The sequence below is a fragment of the Natrix helvetica genome (genome assembly GCF_964273705.1).
Source record: "Natrix helvetica genome assembly, chromosome: 12".
Classification (NCBI taxonomy): domain Eukaryota; kingdom Metazoa; phylum Chordata; class Lepidosauria; order Squamata; family Natricidae; genus Natrix; species Natrix helvetica.
In genome coordinates this window covers 9,523,263-9,550,517 of record NC_138556.1, presented here as the reverse complement: position 1 = coordinate 9,550,517, position 27,255 = coordinate 9,523,263, and the positions used below count along the sequence as shown (strand labels likewise).

At 40.6% G+C, this 27,255-nt stretch overlaps 1 protein-coding gene across 3 annotated transcripts in view; it reads right to left on the bottom strand.

Moving 5' to 3' along the window:
* AGBL1 (AGBL carboxypeptidase 1) overlaps positions 1-27,255 on the bottom strand; it is a 384,955-nt gene that overhangs the window by 278,486 nt on the left and 79,214 nt on the right. For all 3 annotated transcript variants that reach the window (XM_081964808.1, XM_081964809.1, XM_081964810.1), the window contains 4 exons: positions 26,362-26,510; positions 24,201-24,288; positions 11,262-11,409; positions 6,654-6,807 (listed from right to left, as the gene is read on the bottom strand). In XM_081964808.1, the coding sequence (XP_081820934.1) occupies positions 6,654-6,807; positions 11,262-11,409; positions 24,201-24,288; positions 26,362-26,510 (539 nt within the window). The remainder of the gene's footprint in view (positions 1-6,653; positions 6,808-11,261; positions 11,410-24,200; positions 24,289-26,361; positions 26,511-27,255) is intronic.

Below are 27,255 nucleotides of genomic sequence, written 5' to 3'. Positions count from 1 at the left end.
GCAACTGGAAAAAAACCATAGCTTTGACTATACACACTTTTGTTGGCAGGGGGATGTCTCTGCTTTTTACTTGTGGGCTTATCTGACACCAATTTGTCATGACCATTAGTAGATCAGATTCTTATGTATGGGTAGCATGATATAAAATCACAGTCCTTTTGAACTCCATCCTGGTTCCTGGTTTCTTACCCCCGACACATGCTACATATTTACTCAATGGAACAATTCCAAGAAGGCCATAATAATCTCATACATCTCCTACTCCAGGGTCCATTTCTTCCTCTGAAAGTTATTGAAAAGAAAGGGGAAGAGTGGGTGCTCTTCATAATTAACATGCAGCAATGCCTGTCATGCAGGGAGAAGGCATAGTTATAATAACTCAGGAGTCAATAATTCATAAACCCTAATGCATTATTAATCAATTATCGAGGCCCAAATTACATTTAATGAGATTAAGCTGATTGGAGCGCTAAGCTGTTTGAGACATATTGATTTAATCAATGTGCTTAATTAAACTGTGTACATTTTTTCCCACACAATCATTAGTTCACAGCGCCCTGCAAAAATGGCCATTGCTCACTGCTCCACTTTCTCATTTCTCTGCTGGTGCTCTTAATTGGGAAGAGCCCGGCGAAGCAGCATTTGCTGAAAAGAACTGGCCTTCTTCCTCTTCCAAACATGGATCAAGCAGCCCAGGCAACCTAAGAAATGGATGTTGCTGGAAAGCTACCGGAGTCTGAGCATGCACCAGGCTGAGTTTGCCATTTCCATTAATACATTCCGTGACATTTTCTAGGAAAGATACGATTTCCTTTAATTGAGTGGAGGTTAGCCCAGTGACCATGGGCTACATGTAAAACTGCAGATCCATCAAGACAGTACTACTCATTTAAGTTAGCATAATTTTCTATCAGAGGAGGAGGAGGAGGAGGAAGAGAAATGTTAAGCTATGCTTCGACTTAATTCAGTGCCAGTTCTTTGAGGTCCACCAGACAAGAAGCACAATAATGGACCACAACTTTAACCGAATTATACAAGTTTGAAGTTATTTCTCCCTTCTTTTCCTTTTACTCTTCTGAAAACTTTGGAGGGAAACTTCTGAAACTTCTCCTATGCTCTTCCTCCTTCTGTGGACTGAGATACCTTTTTCATGTTGATTCTGTAGTCTGTAGTTCTTTCTCTTTGTCTTTCAAGGTCATCCCTACTTACTATTACATGCACTGATTTTTAACTGAGAATTCTCCCTCACACTTACAAATAACATCCCTGTGATTATACCGCTGTGGACTTTGGTTTCCCCAACAAGTTTCTCAAATGAAAATTGTAGGACTTGGATATAAAAAGGATTATTCTTCCTTCCATTCCACTGAATTCATTCCTAAAGATAAAGGTTCCCCTTGCACATATGTGCAAGAGGAACTCTAGGGGGCGGTGCTCATCTCCGTTTCAAAGCCGAAGAGCCAGCACTGTCTGAAGACATCTCCGTGGTCATGTGACTAGTATGACTAAGGTTGGCAGAAGCTGGGACAAGTAACGGGAGTTCACTTCATTATGCAGTGCTAGGGATTTCAACTGCTGAGCTGCCATCCTTTCTGATGGACAAGCTCAGCATCTTAGCTACTGAGCCACCACGTCACTCTGAAGGTGTTGTTAAATGCCCTACGAAGAATGGTAACCAGGTTTATATTTTGAGAAGATAGGAGCTAGCCTGCTTTGGGTGATCCGTGAAGTTAAGCTGGGTCCATCCAGCTTAGCTTGTGGCTCAAGTGAAAAGTCCAAAAAATATATGCAGGAAGAAGGTGATGGCAAATTGATTCAAGGTTGTTGCCAAGAACACTGAATGAAAGTGTCCATGTAGTTATGAGGAGTGAAGCTTGTTTTAAGGACATCTTTATCCTTGGTTTTTTAAAAAGTTTTTGATAGAATTAACCCAATTTTCTTATAATTTTTTCATAACAGGCGCGGAACCTACGTGATATATAATGAAATCCAAATGCAAAGGAAAGTATGAGACTCTTCCTTTCGGGCAGATAGCTTACAAAGCTTAGCTATTACAATTCTGGCATCTCTCACTATTTAGCTTTGTTTAAAAAAAATATTGAATCATAGTTTGTTTTACAGAGCCTGAAGAGACTCATGGGGTTTACCCATGTAAATAAGCCATAAAACATAAAATTTTAAATCCATAACAATAGTAATACGAAAAGCCTAACAATAAGATAAATAGGGGGGAAAAACATAAGACAATTGAAGGCATCAACTCAATTTAATCAGTGCAATGATAACCATCAAAGGACCTCCAGAAGATTCTGATTAATGGTCTTCTAAGATGGTCATTATTTTTAAAAGACCATTATTCTAAGAGGACGCGGTAGCTCAGTGGCTAAGACACTGAACTTGTCAATCAGAAAGGTCGGCCGTTGGTGGTTTGAATCCCTGGCGCCGTGTAACGGAGTGAACTCCTGTTACTTATCCCAGCTTCTGCCAACCTAGCAGTTCAAAAGCATGTGAAAATGCAAGTAGAAAAATAGGAACCTCCTTTGGTGGGAAGGTAACAGCGTTCCGTGGGCCTTCGGCATTTAGTCATGCTGGCCACATGACCACGGAGACGTCTTCGGACAGCGCTGGCTCTTCGGCGTTGAAACGGAGATGAGCACTGCTCCCTAGAGTCAGGAATGACTAGCACATATGTGCGAGAGGGGAACCTTTATCTATGCCTAAGATGATCCAAGGTAAAAGCTAACAACTTCCATGGGGGAAGCTGTTCTGCAAGGTGGAGTCAACCACAGAAAATCTGTCTCTGGCCTCCACCCCTCTCATCTCCTTTTTGTAAGGCCCTTATATTGCAGGAGTACAATATACGACTTTGCAGTATCTTCGAATACAGAGTTGGTGAGAATTTTGTTTTGTTCATTTTGGAGAAGAAATGACCAAAGTATTTCCTCACCAATGGAATCCAGACAGCTTGACTTTTTTTTAAAAATGCAAATACAGGAAGAAAGCTAATAAAGCTTCGGCTGTCAAGCAATTGAAAAAAAATAAGTTTCCTCAGGCAGGGAGGTTGCCAAATTTCAGCACAGCGCTTTCAAATACTTCAGGATTAAAATTCATGATTCGCAGAGGGTGGGGGTTCTCTTTCGAATACAGAAAGCTTGAATGTATGTGGACCAAGGTGGTTTCTTTTCCCCTAACAGGATTCTTTTTGAAAACTCCCAGTCCAGGCAAGGATGAGGGGTCAAGTGGGGAACTAGCCTTGAGTTCTTGCATAGCCACAAGAGGTATAACCCTGCCCCCCACCCCAACACCACCAAGGTCCATGAAACCATATCTGTTTGCTCCTAGGGAAAGCAAACTGTCTGTGGAGATTCTTGTAATATAGGCAGAAATCAATAGAGTAGCTGACTTAAACATTTCACAAGTAAATCTAATTGCTTGTACCTAAAACACACACACACACAAACGCACACATACACACAGAGTTATACAAATATACATACATGAAAAGGTACACAGAAGCCTTTGGCACTGCCAGTAGCCCTTAGGAAAAGCAGATGAGTTACCTCACAGTTTTAAACTCAACAGGCTATACAGTAACCATTCAATTCTTTTTTTTTCTAACGTGATCATTAAGTGTTTGGCTCAGTGACAGTTTAATTTCTCCCATCGGTGCAGTTTCTGTAAGATGCAGGCTGAGCACAATGCATAATAAAGCGTCACACTTTTCCTAGCAAAATAGTTCTGGGTAGGCTCTCCATTTTCGTTTATAAGCAAGAGCCCCTCACAGACATTTGCTCTTGACTTCCAGGTCCCCAAATGGGTCATTGGGGAGGGGGCATAAGACAATGGATACGGAATGGAATGACCAAATTGACTTTCTGGGAAGTCAGCACGAGAACATTTGAGAGGCCAAGCTCAATTAATTCTAAGATGGCTCTTCTTCTTTTTCTAGAAACAGAATGACATTTTAATAAGCAGGCTCAGGTAGCTTGTGAGAATTGATCCGTATCTCTAGAATTATAAAAGGGCTGTGGCGCTGGGATGTATAAAACATACACTTCTTAATAGGTTTGTTCATAAGAGTCCAATATTAGAGCGGCTTGTCTCCCCTCTTGGCCATGTTTTGTCGGTGATAAGGAATAAGAAATTATTGCAGAAGCTAAGTAGAACAATAGGCAAACTCAAGCAGTTCGGAAATAGATGTTTTAAGCCACCAGGACACCAATGGCAGGTCCAACCTGGGACATCTAGCAAGAGAGCACAAGCAGCTTGGTCTATACACCACTGGAGACTTTTTTGAGTCTAATCATACTATAAAAGTCAGATATGCATTGGTAATAATGCCATATGGGATCCAGAAATGTGCTCCCATACCACTTCTTGTCTGCTCCCCAAAACACCAACATCAACAAGGAGGATAATAGTCTCATGAATTCTCAGCCAATGCACCTTAAAAAACATACAGATGTAGGCAAGCAATCCATTTATAAAAGCTGAACAATTAAATTATTTCCCAGCTTGGTTATCTATAAATATTGTGTATCTATGCAAAGAACTCTCTAAGGAAGCCGCATCAGGCTGAGTTCACATGTCATGTTAAACCAGGGTGTTCCACATGATTTACTGAATAAACCTAAATTGGCTAAATTTGCACAGCATGCTAAAGCATGAATCAGGGTTATAAGCCAAAATAGCTGGGTTCATAGTTTATGTGAAATCCAAATCATATTTAACACGATGAGTGAATCCAAGCTTAACTCTAAAATAAAATTGGAAAGGATGTAATCCCATGGAAAAAAAAGAATCACATTGTTCATTAGGAATGGAAAGAGTTGAAGACTGACCAATAATAATAATAAAAACAGAATTGCTAGCAGCATCTCTATTTTTCCCTTCATGGCCAGACACCAGCTGGTGTCTACATGGTCAATTGTCAAGTAGCAAAGGCTAATCTGAAAACGTTTCCTCTCCTTCTTCTATCAACAAGGCCTTTCCACCTCTATTGCATTTTTGCAAATCTGAGCTGCATTTATCATTTTGAAACATACAAAAGAAACCTTTCATAACAATTTCCTTGTTCTGCAAATTAGAGAACATCTATAAAGTCAAAGCAAATAAATCAAAGGTCCCAAAAGCTGTAATTCTCCGTGTTGCTTCAATGAAACAAAAATGTAGATAATTCTTTCTGAAGCTACCGTGTTTGACGGTATCTTCTTTTTTTCAATACTTAATAAAAACTATTTTAAAATGTAGATAATTATTAAGCCTTGCTGCAATGCAAGTCTGAACATGACATGGTCTTTTTTTTTCTCATATTGCCCAATAAAAATTTTAAAAATTGTCTGTATCATTGCAACAAAACTATTCATACCTTACATTGAATTACATTTAACTATATAGTGGTAGCTGCTGAATGAACATTTGTTCCTGAAATAACTGTCCTTCATACAGATCTTTCACACCAGGAGGTAAAACAATGACTTATTTCATAGTTAGTGTTTAGCCATCATTGTTTAACCATTGCTGTTGAATAAACTGGAACCACATAGCAGGTTAAGTCACAAACCACAATAGACAGGTTCTGTTCTAATCTAGGCTTCCCAAGGGCCTGAAACAAACTCCTTGTCCTGACAAAAAACCCTTTTATTAATTTACTGTGAATTCTTATCATTCACATACAACAAGTCCAAGCAAGCCAAAAGCTCTATCTTTTCATTCAAAAAAGACAACAATGCAGAAGGACAGACCTTTGGTTCAGTCTAATCCAATATTTTTTTGACTATGATCAGTAATATCCAGTATTTCAGGCAAATTTTTTTCCCCTGATTTTTTTTTTTCATATTAAAGATGGCAGGAACCGAACCAAAGTGTTCTGACCTAGGCTTCCCAAGAGCATGAAGCAAACTCCTTTTATTAAAAGTCTTTCAAGGGAGGATTTACAGTCACAGACCTTATCTGGCTTGGAGAGCTGCCAGGCCGATATATGCAAAACTTGGCAAGGAATTTCGGCAAGTCACGAACCAATTAAGCGAACTAATTGTCTCCTGCAAACTCCACTCCCCTTTCACTCCTCTTTTATTTCCTCTGGGAGGGGCCATTCATTGTCCACCTGTGGCCTTACTCTCAAGTTGACCCCTATTCTTTAGCTGTTCCCTTCGTCTGGCAACTCTGCACATGCGCATACTGAGAACAGGCTCCAGATGTTCATCTGCCTCACTGATGTCTGACTCTGAAGGCAGCTGATAACTGTCAGACGGCCCTGTCCCCATCTCTGCCTCTGACACAGAGCCCTCGTCAGAGCCTTCCCCAGCCTCCAGGACTGGCCCATGTTCTTCCACAACGTCTTCACTGTCCAAATCTGCTGCCAGCTCTGCTGTCCGCTGGCAGGGCATAACAGGTTCACACAGCACACTGAACAACAATCAATCCAGATAACTGTCTCATGGAATGTATGATTTGGATCCACACTTTTCTCTTTCCACAAGCACACCTTCAAGGAGCCTCTCTAAAATGAGCTTTTCTCAACAGCAATGAAAATGGATGAGCTATGTCAACCCAGCTGACGGTTTTACTGGATGCCATTTATGATATTCAGATGTACGTTACTCGAGATCTAGAGGGGGTCGAGTAAGAACCAAATGAGAGAACTGACTTACGAAACTGCTCCAGGTCATTCCTGCTTTCCGATTCAGGCATGGCAGTGATAGTAAGCAGAGGGCATGCGTTTCCTGCTAGAGTATGGCAAAGGGTCTGCCTCTTGAAGAAGACTTTCTTTGTATTCCTGGTTTGCTCCAAAATGTCAAGGTGGGACTGCAAAAATGGAAACATGAAAATGTAATAGTTTACAAAATGTCCTGCTGGAAGAAACCATCTAGTCAAAACACCTTGTAGAGTATAGATATACAACTGAAAGTCCCAGATCCATGGACAGACTTCTCACTGTTATTGACATAAGCTAACAGAGGACAATTTCCTTCCTTCCTTCCTTCCTTCCTTCCTTCCTTCCTTCCTTCCTTCCCTCCCTCCCTCCCTCCCTCCCTCCCTCTCTCTCTGTTTCTCCTCTTCTTGTTTGTGAACAATTTTATTGTATGAATCCTGATTTCAACATTATGATAATAGGAAGCAAGAAAATGAGCTTAAATAATGGGAGCATGCCATGAACAATTATTCAAACTATTTTCTTATTTAAAGGTCTCCTGACTGCTTGCTGATAAATGATGGAGCGCAGCTACAGTATGAAACCAAATGTGAAGGCCTTTTGCATGGAAATGATATAATATCATTTAATATTGCATGTAATTTGATATAATGCCTCGTTCCTCCCTTTGAGGCACCAGCCTTCTTAGGTAGTCAACTTAGTCAGGTTTTCTCTACTAGCATGTCTTAACCTTGCACAGATGTTGAACTACAACAGCCTGAATCTTCTAACTAGACTGCTACCCTCTTAGTAGACATGCTTCAATTGTACTATCCATACTCCAGGATTACAGACAGCTTGGCAAATCGAGTGGTAGCTAAGCACCAGAAGCTGCAGAAAGAAAGACAACATCTACTCTGAGGGGTCCTGCTTGGGCAGGGTGCTGGTCTAGAAGACCTTCAAGGTCCCTTCCAGTTGATTCATTCATTATATTCTACATTCTATTCTCTCTGGGCTTTGTTGCTTCCTTACAGATATTTCATTATCCAAACGAGGAATCACTTCTTACACTGTTTCCCTGAAAATAAGACCTTCCCAAATAATAAGCCCAATTGGGCATTTGAGCACATGTGCTAAAATAAGCCCTCCTCCAAAAATAAGCCCTCCTGAAAATATTGCAATACAGCAGCAGCCATGAGGTGACCATGCTCTCTGCCTCAAAAATAATAATGCCTCCTTGAAAATAAAGCCAAGTGCTTATTTTGGGGGGGGGGGGTTAAAAGAAAATAAGACCCTGTCTTATTTGGGGGGAAACATGGTATTAGCATTGATGATGTCACCTAGTTTAGGAAACATCTGCCAAGAAAACAACCAAGCTCAGAGAACACCAAGGGCATCTCATTTCAACCCTGAGCTACAAATATTCTTCTTTTTCCAGTAACATACACTCTGTATCTCTCTTCTCCCAATCTTCACAGATTCTGCTGAAAAGAAGCAAAACCAATGACAATTGAACAACCTGTGCATTGTATTACAATGTGAGGATTGTGATCATGGCCATTTCACTTACCTCTAGTGTCCTCTCCCTGCCCCTAAAACCCAGGCTGAGAGTCACTTAAACTACCTATTCACCCTAGCTGCAGGAGTGGAAAGATAAACGATTTTGTTATTAGTTCTGTTCCTTCGGGTCATCCTCTGGTTCTGTCTCTGACTTTCTCTCACTGCATCTTCTGACCCTGAGCAAATTGCAAAGCGGGCTGTGGAGGAAATGTTTTTGCATTTAGGGAATCTTTGTGTTGTGGCCCGCCACCGGCCAGCAGAGCTGGCTGCAGATTCAGACAGTGAGGAGATTGGGGAGAAACATGGGCCAGTCATGGAGAGGGGGCCACAGCTGTATGCCAGTTATCAACTGTCTTCAGAACCAGGCATCAGTGGGGCAGACGAACAGCTGGAGCCTGTTCCCAGTGTGCGCATGCGCAGAGTTGCCAGATGAAGGGAACAGCTAAAGAAGAGGGGTCGACTTGGGAGTAAGGCCACAAGTGGATGATGAATGGCCCCTCCCAGAGGAAATAAAAGAGGAGCGAAAGGGGAGTGGAGTTTGCAGGAGACAATTAGTTTGCTTAATTAATTCGTGTCTCTCCGAGACTCCTTGCCAAGTTCTGCAGATATCGGCCTGGCAGCTCTCCAAGCCAGATAAGGTCTGTGACTGTAAATCCTCCCTTGAAAGTCTTTGTTGTATATGAATGAGAAGAATTCACAGTCAATTAATAAAAGGGGTTTTTGTTGGGACAAGGAGTTTGCTTCATGCTCTTGGGAAGCCTAGGTCAGAATAAATTGGTTTGGTCCCTGCCATCTTCAATAAGAAAAAAAAAATCAGGGGGAAAAAATCTGCCTGAAATACTTGATATTACTGATCATAGTCAAAAAAATATTGGATTAGACCGAACCAAAGCTCTGTCCTTCTGCATTGTTGTGTTTTTTGAATGAAAAGATGGAGCTTTTGGCTTGCTTGGGCAAGCAAGGATGTATCAGCAGTTACGGTATTTGAAGTTATCATCTTGAAGAAAACACATTTGGTTCTGACTCAAAGAAATGGTACGATTCGATGCCAGCCTTTCACGCGGCTTCTTCTCAGGGTGCTGTAAATATGTCTGCAGTTATTAAATGCATATTAGATTGTGAAGAGTTTCCAAGTCAGTTTCCATATGGAATTTTATTGCCTTTCGAAATGCCTAGTGCAGGTAATTGAGTTCCTGGGTTGCAAAACCACTTAGAATTCATTACCGCTCTGAAGACAAAAAGGGGGAAGCACCCATGATACCTACACACACACACACACACACACACTTGTACACACAGAGGCTGAAAAAGTAAAACCTAGTGATGCGCATATATGAAATTTGTTTTTCTTTTGGGGTGGGTGGGAATCATGCAGTCTGTAAAAATGAAATTGTTTTTTTTACTGGATTTTTTTTTTAAAAAAAAAAGCTTTGCAGGGGTAATAAAAATCTGTGAGTTATTTTATGTGACCCCGGTCAAAGTTATCTCTCCAGAGATATCCACTGAAATTATGATTCAGGCAATGTCAGGAAATGAATGTTTTTTTTTTTCTGTATCTCAGTACAGCAGCAAATGAATCTTGCATTCATTGGAAGCATAATCTAAAATTAAGCTAAAGCTCCTCCTAACTTCGGAAGCATTTCTTTCCTTTTTAAAAAAAAAGAAAAAGAAAAGAAATGTAAAGCAAACACTCCTTTGTTGGTAATTTTTGAAGCAGTGTTTACACAACAGGCCCTCTTATTCTTGTCTTCCTTTTAACTCTTTCTCATCCACTGGTATTTCCATATAGCCAAATCTTGCTGAATAAAATGGACATCATTTGATGCACCTCAGAGACTTGACCGGCTGTCAAGAAACATCCTCCTGACTCTCAGCTGACCTAACCTCGCTCTTCCCATGACGTCACTAGATTTTTTTTTTTGTTAGATGGGCATTAATATTATCTGAATTAATGAGTTGTATTCAGACGATGGATCTCTCTTAATCCTTCTTGCAAACTCTGGGACCCAATTTGCACACTGAATACATTGATTTCACATTGACCACCCCTGCAACTGAGTGACAAAGGCACTCTAAATATGTTATCTAAATATGTTATTTATTATTATTATTATTATTATTATTATTATTATTATTATTATTATCTGACCCTGGAAATTATCACATATCCTAGAAAGAAGGCCTCAATTTTGCATGAACTGCCCAACCATGCAAGAAATTATAGCCATAGCAGTTAGACTTACCCATGTTTTCCGCAAAATAAGATAGGGTCTTATTTTTTTTTACCCCTAAAATAAGCACTTGGCCTTATTTTCAGTGAGGTATTATTGTCTTTGAGGTGCAGGAGACAGCAAGCGCAGTCACCTCATGGCTGCTGCTGTGTTGCAATATTTTTGGGGAGGGCTTATTTTAGTGCATGCGCTCAAAAGCCTGATTGGGCTTATTATCCAGGGAGGTCTTATTTTGGGGAAAACGGGGTATATACTGCTTCATAGTGCCTTATAGCCCTTTCTAAGTGTTTTACAGAGTCAGCATCTCGCCCTCAACAATCTGAGTCCTCATTTTACTGACCTCAAAAAGGTGGAAGGCTGAGTCCGTCAGGATCAAATTCCTGGCAGTGGACAGAATTAGCCTGCAATCCATTACACCACCATTACAATTCAGCTACAAATTACTTGCCAACAATAGATGGCAGCAGCCTGATCCTAGCTGATCTCAACAAGGCAAGAAAAAATATACCTGACTTGTATTAAATGGGAGATTACTTGATAATCTTAGAGCTATAGGTTAAACCTGGAAAGCAAACCACAGAGAAGGTCTATAGTAAGCCACTTAAATATGGTTGCCCACAAGACCATATATGACTTTATACATGAAATTACTAACAATTTAACTCAACTCGAGAGTTAACCTTACATTTACACACGAGTTAGAGCCCAGCTACTATGCAGTCCATAACTAGGTTTACATGACACATTAAGCCAAATAGCCATATGCTTGTTAACCATCACTTTTGGCCAACTACGTCATGCAGCCTTCCCTTCAAACTGTAGAACAGCAGCATTACCATCATGGTAGAGTAGGTGTATGGATAATGGTAGGCCAGGTAGCAAACATCTTCCTGGTGAGGGAAAACGAGGCTGAAGGTGAGAGTATACCATGACTTCCCACGAGGACCTCCTGCCGCTGCTGGGGCACAGTTTCGGTAGTGGTTTCTGAACAGAAAAGGAAGAGAAAAAACACTACTAAGTGGCTTTCTTGACTGCCTTCAAAGCCAAGAAGGTAAGATTTTAAAAAGAGGGTAGAGTGTACAAGCTTTGGAGGAAAACATAGGAAACGTTCTGTGGAGATTCTCAGTCAACCAGATCATGGTTATCCCAAAGGTGCTTTTCAAAACTGGACCTTTTTTGTTGCTTCTGTCCTTGAATATATTTCATTTCTCATCCAAGAAGCTTCTTCATTCAAAACTGAAGAAGCTTCTTGGATGAGAAGAAAAATGTCTTCAAGGGGAAAAAAGGAAAGTCCAACTGCTTTTTGAAAAGCACCTTTCGGACGTCGGGGAAGTTCATTCCTGTTATTTTTCCAGTAAGGTGACAAGGCGATAAAATTACTTCTGGTGGTGCAGAAAGGTGATCTTCCTATCCTCCATTGTAGGCTACATGATATAGTAGGATTGGTGGGAATGGAATATCCCCTCATGCTCTCTATCCCTTGAGTCAAATTCTACTTTCAAAGCTTCCTTCTTCTGGATTGAGGCAGACGCATTCAAATAAAAGCAAAGGACCTTAGCCATGGTTGAGAACCATGTTCAAAACATGAAGAGAAATTCAGTCCATGGGGTCCCTGGAATTTAATTTCTCTCTCCATCATGTCCCTCAGTACTTTCTGAATCATTCTAAGCCACAAATTGGAGGGCTTCTCCTCAGAAAAAGCTTCAGTATGTCCTTTCCTAAATCCATCCCTTAGATCAGTGGTTCTCAACCTTCCCAATGCTGCGACCCTTTAATACAGTTCCTCGTGTTGTGGTGACCCCCAACCATAAAATTGGTGTCTCGGTTCCTAAGACCATCGAAAATATGTGTTCCTATGGTCTTAGGTGACCCCTGCGAAAGGGTTGTTCAACCCCCAAAGGGGTCCCGACCCATAGGTTAAGAACCACTGCCTTAGATTTAGTGCCTTGTAGGAGGTCAATAAGGTTGGGGAGTTTTCATTATCCTTTTTTAAAGGTTGATACAACATGTAGGAATAGTAGCATTCTGGTGGCCACTATTCAGTGTCTCTACAAACCCCTGAGACATTCAATCTTCAGGCCTTCTATCCAGTGGTAGGATTCAATTTTTGTACTATTGGTTTGGTGGGTGTGGCATGGCTTGATGGGTGTGGCAGGGGAAGGGTACTGTAAAATCTCCATTCCCACCCCACTCCAGGGGAAGGTTACTACAAAATCCCGATTCCCTTCCAATCAGCTGGGAGAATAGATGGGGGCAGGGCCAATCAGAGGTGGTATTTATCGGTTCTCCAAACTACTCCAAACGTCCACTACCGGTTTTCCCGAACTGATCAGAACCTTCTGAATACCACCTCTGCTTCTATCAGCCTTTAACATTTTGGGGTTTCCCCCCCCCCCCCATTCTATAAAATTCTGGATGGACTGAATATCTAGAATAGAATTCTTTAGTGGACACACAAGGAGTTTGTCTTTGGTGCATATGCTCTCGGTGTACATAAAAAGACAAGATACATTCATCAAGAATCATAAGGTACAACACTTAATGATAGTCACAGGGTACAAATAAGCAATCAGGAAACAACATCAATATAAATCGTAAGGATACAAGCAACAAAATTACAGTCCTGCAGTCATAAGTGGGAGGAGATGGGTGTTAGGAATGATGAGAAAATTAATAGTAATAGTAATGCAGCCTTAGTGAATAGTTTGACAGTGGTGAAAGAATTATTTGTTCAGCAGAGTGATGGCGTTGGGCAAAAAACTGTCCTTGTGTCTAGTTGTTCTGGTGTGCAGAGCTCTATAGCATCGTTTTGAGGGTAGGAGTTGAAAGAATTTATGTCCAGGATGTGAGGGGTCTGTCAATATTTTCACAGCCCTCTTTTTGACTTGTGCAGTGTACAAGTTCTCAATGGAAGGCAGGTTGGTAGTAATTGTTTTTTTTCTGCAGTTCTAATTATCCTCTGAAGTCTGTGTTTGTCTTGTTGGGTTGAAGAATGAAACCAGACAGTTATAGAGGTGCAGATGACAGACTATGGAGGGGAAAAATATATAATGGCTATCATCTTTTCCATGATTTATTTAGTAGGCACAACAGCTGGACACCATCTCACTGAGATTTTCTTTTAAAAAAAAATTCTCCAGAAGACCGTATTTACTTTAGCCGTGTATTCTTCAGCGCCATTATAATTTATCACGGCAGATAGAACTTCACCCCTAGTCATTGCTCTAAAATTGGACCTGATAAAGTTTCTGAAGGACACAGCAGATTCTATAAGGAACTGAAGTTGATGAGCTGGGACACCTGACTCTCACATTAGACATTAGGTGTTTGTGACACAAGCGATAGGTGGACAATCATTTCAAGGCTAAGGAAAGAATAGCAAAGTGACTTGAAAATGTGCTAGGTCCAGAGCTGAATCTCGAAACCAGCAAAGTTATGTGACAGGTTTCTTGTGAGTTGTTATAGGCAGAACTCATTCATATTCCTAACTCTGTGCAATAAAATTACTCATTACTCTTCCCAATAAAAGATTTGATTTGACAATTAACTTTCTGATAACTTCTTGAGAAGGAAAGAGTTGGAAGAGAAGGGATTTTTTTATCACCAATAAATTTGGTGGCAAATGACAGGTCAGACTTCTTAGGTCAGAGACGAAAGGAGGAATTAGGTAAAGATAAAGGTTCCCTCGCACATATGTACCAGTCATTCCCGACTCTAGGGGGTGGTGTTCATCTCAGTTTCAAAGCCAAAGAGCCAGCGCTGTCCAAAGACATCTCCATGGTCATGTGGCCAACATGACTAAACGCCGAAGGCTCATGGAACTCTGTTACCTTCCCACCAAAGGTGGTCCCTATTTTTCTACTTGAATTTTTTACGTGCTTTCGAACTGCTAGGTTGGCAGAAGCTGGGACAAGTAACGGGAGCTCACTCCGTTATGTGGCACTAGGGATTTGAACTGCCGAACTGCCGACCTTTCTAATCAACAAGCTCAGCGTCTTAACCACTGAGTCACCATGAATACTGTAAAGCAGAGCACAGATTGTCTCCGGGTATGGGCGACTCTTGCATTTCCTTTCTGCTTGTTTTTCCAGTCAGAAAAGATAAAAGGTACCATAAGAATTATCTTTCTACAACCAACTTTTTCTTTCTCCTTTTTTTTGGGGGGGGGGCATTTTTTTTTAATAGACACAGTTTCAAGGCTGATGGTGAAAGATTTCCTATTAGGTGTTATGGAGAGCTAATTCACGCATTTCAAAGAGACAATATCATAGCAAATTGCATTCCTGAGGACATTCTAGACAATAATTTCCCCCACCTAGCACCAATTATCCCACTGCTGACATGTCCTATTCGGAAGTGCCCTGTGGATTTTCTCCCTTTCACTTTTTGATTGATGTTATTCTTGTTGCTGCATCAAAATGCAAAAAAAAAACCCTATCAAATAATAATAATGCAAGAGATCCTGTTTGAATTGCCAACATATGCATGTCATTGATTTTTCAGGTGGATGGCCTAGTTTAGTTTTATTCAAGGAGTAAATTTCTAAATGATTATGTGGATATGCACACACAAACACACACACGCACCTACATACGTATTGACAGGGAGGCAGAATAGTTTGATTTTCCTTAAAAAAAAACAGTAAGAATCTCTTAGCACAAATTCATTTTTTTTTTTTGTATTTGAATTGGGTATGGCTAGTCTAGAGAAAAGAAGGACTAGGAGTGACAGGATAGCAGTGCTCCAATATTTGAGTGGGTTACCACAAAAAAGAGGGGAGTCAACCTCTTCTCCAAAGCACCAGAATGAAGAACAAGAAGCTATGGATGGGAACTAATCAAGGATAGAAGCAACCTAGAACTAAGGAGAAATTTTCTGACAGTGAGGACAATTAAACAGTGGAATGATTTGCCTTCAGAAGTTGTGGGTGCTTCACTGCCAATGGAAATTTTTAAGAAGAGACTGCATAGTCCCTTGTCTGAAATGATGTAGGGTCTCCTGCTTGGGCAGGGGGGTTGATTAGAAGGCCTCCAAGGTCCCTTCCAATTATATCATTCTGAATTTTAAGCTATACCTCTTAAAGCTAGTCTCAGAATCAAAATGCAGAGGATGTTGATCACACCAATAAAATATTTCCTATATGGATAAAAGCTTCCTTAATTGTCTAATATAGGTAACAAGAAAGAAACAAGACAAGTCTGAGAAGGAACAGATCAAACATCTCTCTCTCCCTCTCTCCAAGTGTGCCTTCCAAGTCAGATTTTAATTCCTGATGACTGTCTGGATAAGTCCCTGAAGTTTTCTTGGTAAGGTTTTTCTGAAGTGGTTTGCCATTGCCTACTTCCTAGGGCTTAGAGAGAGTTACTGGCTCAAAGTCACTCAGATGGCTTTGTGCCTGAAGCAGGAGTAGAATTCACAGTCCCTTGTTTCTAGCCGAATTCTTTAATCACTATACCAAACTGGCACTCCAAACCAGTCTAGCAAATGTCGAAGAATTGCAATGCAGTGCTGTGGATTGGGCACATTGGAGGTTTTAGTCCTATAAGTCGCCCAGAGTCACTACGACTGAGTTGAGTGGCCATATATATTTCTTAAATAAAACACACACGAACACACACACACACATGCACACACAACTGGCCTGATTCGATGATCATAAATTTCTGGGTTCAGTTGAATTTACTTCCATTCTTGGCAACAAGTCAAGAATCTGGGAGCACCTTTGCTGATCAACTAATATTATCATAAGCCATGCATGCTTTCGTGAGCTGTTAATAATGTTTGCTGTTGGAAAAGATCTGCAAAATTCTTGATTTCCCCTCCCCCCCCTCACAAACGGAGGTGGTTCATGTCCTAAAATGTCTTTCAACCTTTCCCTCCGAGAAAAAAAAAGGTAAAATGAAGATAACTATACAAAAAGCCTTGCAATTAATATGCAGATGCCCAGGGCTACATAGTCACTCTATAACTGTCAAAGCCCAAAGTTAGATCCTTCTCCTTCAAGCCGTCCATCCTCCTCCTATTCCATCTGGCATTATCCTGTAATTAATAATCAACCTAATTATTATTGTTGCTATTATCATCACTTACTGTGGCAGAATGTTCAAAGTGCTTTGCAGATGTTATCCGATGATTCCTCCCATCCCTCCTTCCTCAGCTAAACCAGCCAAATTAGAAGCAAAGAGGCTGTTACTCCATTTAAAACAACCCAGTGCAATTCCTAGCTATCCCTGGCTGATTTGGAAGAAGCCAAACCAATTTATAGATGCTGAGCTTGTCAGCCAGAAAGCTGACAGCTGGGTTCGAAACTCAAAAGCATGACAGGTAAGCTCCCGTTACTTGCCCCAGCTCCTACCAACCTAGCCGTTCCAAAGCTTGCAAATGAGAGTAGATAAACAGGTACCACTTTGGTGGGAACGTAACAGCATTCCATGGCCTCGGCATATAGTCATGTTGGCCAACAACCAGAGGTGATATTCTACCAGTTCAGACCAGTTCACCTGAACCGTTAGCAGAAATCACAAATGGCCCTGCTCACCCACCCCAGCTCTATTATGGCATCCCATTTAGGCCATTTTTTCGCCAAAAGCGCATGCGTAGAAGGATAAGCACGCTCACATTTGCAAACCGGTAGGTAAGGTAAGTGAATACCACCCCTGCCAATGACCATGGAAGTGTCTTCAGACAGCATTAGTTCCCTCGGCTAAGACATGGAAATGAACACTGCCCCCTAAAGTCAGATACAACTGGACAGGGGGGAAATCTTTACTTCTTTAGTTTACTTAAGTGGCAGGCTACCACCTGAAAAAGAAAAAATCTGGAAGAATGCAATCCTAATTTTGCAATGTGGACAGGTCAACTTGCGAAAAAAACTTTGATTTGGTCTGGAGTCAACAGCAGGGGTCAACTTTTCAGATGCTCAACCCCACCCCATATCCCCATCCATTTAGCCAAACTTCAGACCATCCATTTTGCCTCTGCTCAGATGCGGTTACACCAGAGACTGGAAAAGAATGATGGGATTCTGTATTTGGATACTGCCGCACGTCTTCAGTCCTGATCTTGGTGTAATCGATGCAAACCGTTGCCAGGAGAACAAACTGCAAGTTGGATCACTTTATAAAGGCTATTGTGATCATTTTTCTGGCGGTGAAGTCCCTTCCTGCAAGCGTCTGTCACTGTGCACAAGGGGGAGAACAAGTGAATGGCGCTGTCACCAAGACCCTTTTGACAGAAGTGTTTCTAATAATCTCAGTAACATAAAAATATCGCTCTGGAGAGGAGAAGGGCTGCGATTGTCCCATCTGTCTTTGTGAGTGAACTGTCCCTGCTTCTCCATGCAGAGCAAAAAGGATATGAGTAGCGATTAGACTGCATGCGCTACACAGATTAACCCAGCATACGGAAGAGAAACGCTGGTGTATTTTAAAGGTTTTCCAATCACAAACAAAGCCGCCACTAATCACGGTGCCTACCGGTTGACTCTCTGCCATGAATCTCTGCACGAGACCCAGTCTGCCTGAGAGTGATGGGCTTGCTCCAAATTCAAGGATGCAACAAGAATAATCTTCTTCAAAACTGGTTGCATCTCAGCATGAGCCTCAGCTCTAAACGGACTTAATTTTGAATCCAGATGTCTGCATTACATGGGATCAGATCATGCAACCCCTTGAATTGCAAAAGGGCTATCAGAGTTACTTTATGCTAAAATCAAAGGTGGGCTGCTGGGGGTTTGCAGGGGTTCGGGAGAACTCTAGCTAAGATTCTGTGCAGTTCAGAGAACCCCCCCCCCCAAATCCCACTCCTGGCTGGCCCTGCCTACACAACCCCACTCCTCCCAGGAGTTCCCACATGGCCTGTTTTGAAGGCAGGTAAGTGCAGGGCACGCGTGGAGGTTCAGGGAGGGTGAAAAATGAACCTACTGAAAGTTCAGGAAGGCCTGAAACTGGCCCATTTCCAGCCTCCAGAGGGCCTCCGGAGCCTCGGGAGGCTGTTTTTACCCTCCCGGAGGCTCATAAAAAGCCTCCAGACCCCGGGGAAAGCAAAAATCCCCCCCCCCATGATGCAGAAAGCCGACTAGGCCACGCCCACCATGACCACACCCACCCAGCAACTGGGCAGAGAACTCCTTGCTACAATTTTTGAAGCCCACCCCTGGTTAAATTCAATCACCACCCAAAATCATGGGAAATGCTTCTAACAGAAAATTGTCCATCTATATCCATAGGGTCTATATTGGCTGATAATAACTTTTTATAGTTTCAGGCAATGGTCTGTTGCAGCTGGACCCCATACCTAAGGTCCTTAGCATGCAAAGTACACCTTCCCAATACTGGAAAGCCTATGTTCTCCCAGGCCTCCTTAAAATCCAGAGCATGCTTGTGTCAAAAATGCACAGCAGTGCCTAAGTAGGACTACTGTCAAACAATGAACTATTTTTTATTTCTGTGCTCTTAAAGAGACATTTTTCTTATGGTAATCTTGCTTTCTTGCTTACTTACTTATGGGGCCTCACTTGAAAATGTTTTACATAGGCAGGAATAACAAATTATAGAACAATACTCCAGCTAAAGGGCTCACATTTTATGCAACATATGCAATCATTCCTTTAGAATACATAACTGTACGAACTGTCTGGCGCGATAAAGCATTGTGTGATTATGCTTGAAGTTATGACATTAGACATTCACTTCTGATCGGATACGTCTCAAGCTACTGCTGTAAGTTAAAGGTGATTAATCAGCTAAAAGGTCATGATTTTAAAAGAAAGAATATGAGAAAAGAGTAGAATATTATTTGTCCCCCACCAAGTGTGAGGGAAAAGGTCACAAATGCTTCTTCTAATTTGAACTGAATTCTTTTATTAAGCTCCTTCCCTGATTGTTGTAATTTTTCTCCTCCAATCCCAGGGCTAGTTTTCTATTATTATGTTCTAGTATTCTATTTTGTATTCCATGTCAAGCTTTTGGTTCCCATGTTTATAGTTCTCCGCCAATCTGATCTACTGATCTATTCAGTGGGGCAGTAGCACCAACAACCAAAGTAATAATAATAATAATAATAATAATAATAATAATAATAATAATAATAATAATAATAATAATAATAATAATAATGCCAAATCCGGCGAATCAACTGGCCGCTGTGATACAATCGTATAGTTGTTATTATTATTATTATTATTATTATTATTATTATTATTATTATTATTATTATTATTATTATTATTATTATTATTATTATTATTAATATTATTAATATTATTAATATTATTAATATTATTAATATTATTAATATTATTAATATTATTAATATTATTAATATTATTTATATTATTTATATTATTTATATTATTAATATTATTAAATTGTATCACAGCAGCCAGTTGTTTCGCTGGATTTGGCATTGATTACTAGTAGGGCTCTACCCAGGGGCCTAGGACGTCATAACATATTTTCGTAATATACGTGCAGATCCAAGCAGTGCAGCTTTTTGCATTTGAGTGATGGTGATTTTGTCAAGTTTTAGCTGTTTTAAATGTAATTCCAGTGCTTTTGGAATAGCACCCAGTGTGCCGATTACCACTGGAATTACTACTGCTGGTTTGTGCCATAATCGTTGAATTTCGATTTTTAAGTCCTGGTATTTCCATTATTATTATTATTATTATTATTATTATTATTATTATTATTATTATTATTATTATTATTATTATTATTATCATCATCATCATCATCATCATCATTATTATTATTAAATAATTCAAAGGGATTATTGAATCTGTCATCTGCACCCCCATAACTGTCTGGTTTGGCTCTTCAACCAAACAAGATAAATATAGACTTCAAAGGATAATTAGAACTGCAGAAAAAAAAACAATTGCTACCAATTTGCCTTCCATTGAGGACCTGTACACTTTGAAAATATCCACAGACCTCTCACATCCTGGACATAAATTGTTTCAACTTCTACTTTCAAAATGACGCTACAGGGCTCTTGGTGAATGCATTTCATTCTCCTTATGTACAGTAAGAGCATATGGACCAAAGACCAATTCCTTGTGCGTTCAATCACATTTGGCCAATAAAATTCTATTCTATTCAATTCTGTTCTGTTCTATTCTATTGTAAAAAATAAAGAATTCCTTGAGTTGAAATCAAGTGATAGTGACTTCAGTTTTGTTGTGGTAATGCAGAAGTGGTTTGTTCTTAACTCTTTTTCTGAATTTTTACTGTAGCCCAAAGCTTTGACATCCTTTGGAAGTTCCCCATTCAAGTTCTAACCAATAACTCCAATTTACTTATCCAAGATCAGCCAAGGTCGGATAGATTTGGCCACTTGAACTATGGCAAATGGACAATTATTGGTTCATCTACATCATGTTTAGAAACCACCCATCTCCATCACAGAGTGCACAAGGATTAGAAAGAGCATTATGAAATCACAACCATTTGACCACTTTGTATCAGTGTTAAGTTTGAAGGCCACTCTTGTGTCTTGTTTTGTTTTTCTAACTCTTATTCCCAAATGGAGAACATTTGCTATATAAACCCTCCCTTTCCTCTCCCTGGGATTTCTCCAGAAATAACACAATTTAATTAAATTATCATTCAGATTATAGTGACCCTGTTCCAAGAGCCCAGCAATATTCTGTTTGTAGTAAAATCTTGTAAAAAAAAAGTGCCACCTGCATGGATTTCAGATACCATCTTCAACTTCAGTTTTGCATCGTAACGTATTCTAATTAAGTATTACACCAAGCTGTTCAAAGTGCTTTGCATTACCCCAGCAATCTCTATAGAAAAGTGTATGATGATTAGATCAGAATTAATACCAGCATGTTACAACAAGAGAAAGGAATGTATGATTGAGAGATACCAACTGGGTCTTCAGATATCATATTAATGGCATCTCCTCTCACTTTCTCTTCCTGACATTACGCTTCTCTCCCTGTCCATTTACCACATTATTGCAGATGGTTCCTAGCAGGAGTCCTGCAGTGAGTTTCTGATATTAGGTCACTCTCTGCATAAAATGAGAGCAAAAGCCATGGATCCCAAGGCTGAAGGTTGTCCTCTCCATTTTTTTTTCTAGTTAATATCCAGAAGCCTCTTCAGGAATAAATATTGGAAATTATTTTCCTTTATTATTCTACAGGGATTTATCTTTAGACTTGAAGAAGAGGAGGGAGAAATAAAATGATTACACAGCTAGAGAAAGCAAAATGCCTAGGAAGGAGATTCAGAACATTGAAGCCTTAATCCTGTTGTCCTCAAAAAGAGGGTAGTGAATATTTTGGATAGGCCAGTGATGGTGAACTTTTTCGGCATGTAGTGCTGAAAAGGGAGTGCGCTTGCACTATGGGTACTTGTCTGGGCCATGACCCGGAAGAGGAGCTGCCCAGGGTGCATTCCCCACACCGAAAAATGAACTTCTGGTTTCCAGCGCATGCACGTGTGCCAGCCAGCTAGTCCTCCAGTTACTGGCGTGCATGCGCACATGATAATCAACTGGTGGGTGTGCATTCTCACGCCAAAAAATGCTAGACCACCTCTTCCAGTTTCCGGCACTACTGTACGGACAAAGACCAGCTGATCATCGCACGAGCATATGCACCAGAAACCCAGAAGAGGAACAGGCAATGCCGCGTGTGCCAGGCAACATGGCTCCGTGTGCCACTTCGGGCATGCATGCCATAGGTTCGCCATCGTGGGGATAGGCTTTCAAGGTCCTGCAATTAGATTCTGCAAATAAGAGACTCAGTGGGTGGATGTTTCTCAACATTTGCAAGGAGGATGAGATTCTGAGTTAGGTCTTCAGCCCTGGCAACTGAATGGATAAGCCATCCAATTTTCCTAGCAAGATTTCAGAAGAGGTTGTCATTGTCTTCTTCCTAAGGCTGAGAGAGAAGAATAAGCCCAAGGTCATCCAGCTAGCTTTATGCCTAAAGTGGGATTAGAATTCAAGGCCTTCTGGTTTCTAGACCGGTGCCTTAACCACTACACCAATGACTGGCCTACCTCAAATATCTGAAGCCACCTCCTTTCTTTGATGTAGAATGCAAAACCCAACTCTTAGAATGGAGTAGAAGACATGCTTCCCCTCACTAAAAACTTCAACATATGGGAATATCTGAAATGTTAAGCTACCTAAGCAACTTCAGTTAAAATTGTGGATTTAAGAATTACCGTAACTGGAGAATATGCACTTATAATTGTTATGGCTTCTCCCCACATTTCCCTCCCATCAAGAATTTTATGGACATGAGTAAAATGAGATATTTTGCAAATGTTCACCAAAAGTTGGATTTATTGGGGTTTTGGGGGGGGACGGATTGGATGGGGAAGGAGTATAGATGGTGTTATTTGGGCCCTATAATACTAGCTATAACCTTCAGAATACGCTTCCAAGAAATATTATGGAATAAGAACAGCAATAGATTTGAGGTGCCAAGTAGATTTTGGAACAATTAAAATTCAGGAACATAAATTCAATGACAGACTTGTAGCTGTTCAGAGCACTATGGAATTAAATTCACTCTATTTCCCATCCAGGGAAAATGAAATGGGGAGAACCCCATTCCATCATCTGCAACCAGGTTACAATTAAGAACTTAATTGTACTTCCATAATTTAATTGCACCAGTCAGCGGTGATTTAACCATGACATAGTAACATCTTTCTTAATGCTATTATGGCAGTAATCAAACTCTATATGCTTGCATCTGTTTACAGACCTGCTATGGTAGAAACAACTAGTCATGCTAAGAGAAACTGGAAGTAACAGAATCACAGGTTCTTTGAAGGGACCATATTATTTGAAGGACTGTCGTTTTCCAGCTACATCTACTTGACTACTAGAGAGGGAAGGCAGGGTAGTCTTTCTCTTAAGAAGGTCCATCTATTTGGACCAAGAAGAAGTGTCTTCTCCATGGTGACTCCCCCTCTATGGAACATCATCCCCATGGAGATAAGAATGGCCCTCACCTTGGGACACTTTTGAAAGGCCATGAAGACATTGTTTTGCTGGAAAACCTGGGGACCTCAGGACGATACAGGATCCATCAACAGGATTGTTTGATTGTTATTGCCAGGGAGATGAGGGTTTATTGAATTTTGTACTTAGGGTTTTACTTCTGTAAGCAGTTCGGAATCATTTGAGTGAGTTGGACGGCTAGATCACAAAAGATCTAGATCACAAAAGGGCCAAAGGGGGTTCCCTAACTGGCTAGGTTGCTAGATATCTCAAAAAGAAGAGAACCACTCACACAGACACACCAATCCCACAGTCTGTCTATGGAGATTTCCACTCATCCAGGTCATGATTGTCCCAAAGGTGCTTCCTCAAGAGCCAACTGAACTTGCCTTGTTTTTCCCTGAAAACGTTTCACTTCTCATCCAAACAATTTCTTCAGAACTGAAGAACTTCTTGAAAAAGTTCCTTTAAAAAGACGACAATCCTACAATCCTCTGTTGCATGTTTTGCAAAGCCTGTTTGAGGAATTCTAGTTTGGAGGACTATTGGGAAATTGCAAATCTACTTTCTAGAACCTGAGAGGTCATTCAGATATTTGGGGATGAGAATCTCCAGAGTGGCCATGCTAGCTGAGAATGTTATGCTGTTAGTCTCAACACATCACCCATTATTTTGGAAAGCCGTAAAACAGGTATGCAATACAATGAAGTAAGTAGCACTAATAGGCAGAAGTATACAGAATGAGTATAATTAGCAGGAGGCGTAAATGTCACACAGGAAGAGGAATACCAGACACTTACTTATAATAACTGATATCGTAGCCCACCCGAATCCAGTGAGGTCTGCCCTGCAGAGCTTCCTTCACTGAATACATGACTGGTTGCATACCTACACAAAGAAAATGGGAGGAGGAGAGATGTGATATGATTTCTGCTGCAATGGAATAGAAATAACTGTTTTACGTAGGCATGTTTAGAGGAGAGGAGAGGAGAATAGAGGAGAATAGAGGAGAATAGAAGAGAATAGAAGAGAATAGAAGAGAATAGAAGAGAATAGAAGAGAATAGAATAGAATTATTTATTAGCCAAGTGTGATTGAACACACAAGGAATTTGCCTTTGGTGCATATGCTCTCGGTGTACATAAGGAGAATAAAAATACATTCATCAAGAATAAAATGATAAAACACTTAAGTGATAGTCAAGGTTAAGCTATCAAATTGTACTAGTAAACAAAAAAACAATATAAATTGAAAGATACAAGCAACATGATTATAGTCATAAGTTTAGGGATGAAGACAGAAATAATATATTTTTTAATATCACAAGGACTCCCTGATGCACCTTCACTGCTGACAATCTAAAATGCTGTGCAAATTCAAAGCAAAATCTTTCTTTGCCAATCCTAGACTGTATGACCTTGATAGACCTGACCTCCTCTGATGTCTTCAAGAATGTTTCCAGATACCTCCAAATGGTTTTCCATTCGGGGGAAATGAAAAACAGTTCTGTAGTTCATTTTGATGGCTGATCCGATATTTGATTAGTTCTGCACATCGGTTGTTCAACCTGCACAACTGAATTTGCCCCAGTGTTATATATGAGACTACAAGTTCTCCTTTCATATTATTTCTGTTTTTAACTTTCCTTGAACCCAAGCCATCATCATTTCTCTGATTGATATACATCAAAGTGTACATTATTGGGGTCTGCGCCGTAACCCCAAATTGCTTTGATTTTATAAAGCTGACACCCCTGTTCTGACTTGTTTCTATTCATCAGGAAAGCCTTATGAGAGAACAACTGCCTTGCACAAGACTTCCAATCATGCAGAAGAACATCTGGCTGAGCAAAACCTCAAGCGCTTTTTCAGATTTCAGAAGTCAGGTGTCCAGACATCTGCTTCTGTATCTCTCCCATCTTCCCTCCTTCGGGATCTGGTAGCAGAAAGGGCAACAGTAATTCTCACAGAATTTTCACTGCTTTCCCCAAATTGCAAGATCCGGGAAACTATAATTAAAAAATGGATGGGTTTGAAAACAAGCTCAGTTGTAATTTATGCAGGTTATATTATTAAAGAAAGTATTAAGAAATCTATTGCAATAAAATTGGTATTATGTGATTTCAGAGTTCCATTGTAATTGAGGGCATTGTCTTTCAGGAGCTTCGTTCCTAGGAGTTAAAACCAAGTTTCCAAATGACAAAAAGCCCAAACTCCCTTTCTGTGGCTCCCATGTTGCTGATATTTAAGACATGAGGATTTCAGTCTTCTGACATTTTTTGCCTTTCGGACAGTGGTGGGATTCAATTTTTTTTTTTACTACTGGTTCTGTGGGCGTGTCTTGGTGGGCAGGGCATGGCTTGGTGGGCAGGGCTTGGTGGGCATGGCGGGGAAAGAATTCTTTTTGCGGCTGAGAGAGAGAGTAATTGGCCCAAGATCATCCAGACTAGGCTAGCCTTTAACCACTATAACAAACTCTTACTTTACTTATATAGGATGACAGCATAATAATAAATGATAAGTAAATACCATCTGAGCCACCCATTGGTGTCTTCCATCCTTATTCACAACTATTGATTTACTCCAACTTTACATTCTCTCCACTTTGGCTATCTTTCATTTTCTCTCCATGCCCTCATTTGTCTTATGGCCAGAGAAAGAAAATATATAGTTTTCAATTTATTCTATCAAAGAAGGGGATTTTTGTTGCTGAATTTTAATTTATCACTTAGATTTATCACTTTAATGTATCACTTTAATTTACCTGCCCAAGGAAGGAAGTGGTTGGAATGCCATATAACTAGACCCCAGTATGGAAACTATCTCAGTATAAAATATAAAAGGTGAAATAGAAGAGCTCTGGAGAATCCATGTTTTAAAGGCTTATTCACTTGATTTTCCCAGGAGAGGGTCTAACCATGGACAGTGGGCCCAACCCCTCCCGCAATATGACAACTCTTACCATAATTAAACTGGCTGTTTGGCTTGTCACAGTTGATGACGTTGAAGTGGTAAGGAATGGCAGCCTTCATGGCACTGACCTCAAAGTAGAACCATTGATGGTACTGGGCACTGTTGATGTCAGGACTGAGGATCAAATCATATTCATACCTGAATCACAAAGCACAACAACAGGGTATGAAACACCCACAAGATACAAAAAAAGTTTTTTTTTGAGAGCACCAATTGGCAGAATCCATGGAATATCAACTCACATATTAGATTCATGATACGTAGCTAGCCAAGGAGAACAGTAGAAACATAGAGACCTAGTCATCTGGCATTCAATGAGAACTAGATGTACCGTAAGGTAAAAGTAAATGTTCCCCTTGTACATATGTGCTAGTCATTCCCGACTCTAGGGCGCAATGTTCATCTTTGCTTCAAAGCCGAAGAGCCAGTGTTGTCTGAAGACGTCTCCATGGTCATGTGGCCAGCATGACTAAAGGCACATGGAATGCTGCTACTTTCCAACCAAAGGTGGTTCCTATTTTTCTACTTGCATTTTTTTACGTGCTTTCGAACTGCTAGGTTGGCAGAAGCTGGGACAAGTCACGGGAGCTCACTCTGTTACGCGGCGCTAGGGATTCGAACTGTAAACCATTCTGATCGACAAGCTCAGCGTCTTAGCCACTGAGCCACCACACCCCCAAAATATAATACAGGAAATCCTCAACAGAACAATTATACTAAAGCGAGACACTAAACTGTGACCCTCCAGGTGTTGTCCAACTTCAGTTCCAATCGCTGTCCCCAACCTGAACAATCCAAGGTGAAGGATGCTGTTGGCAGAAGCTGGGGCAAGTAATGGGAGCTCACTCCGCTATGCGGCACTGAACCGCCGAACTGCCGACCT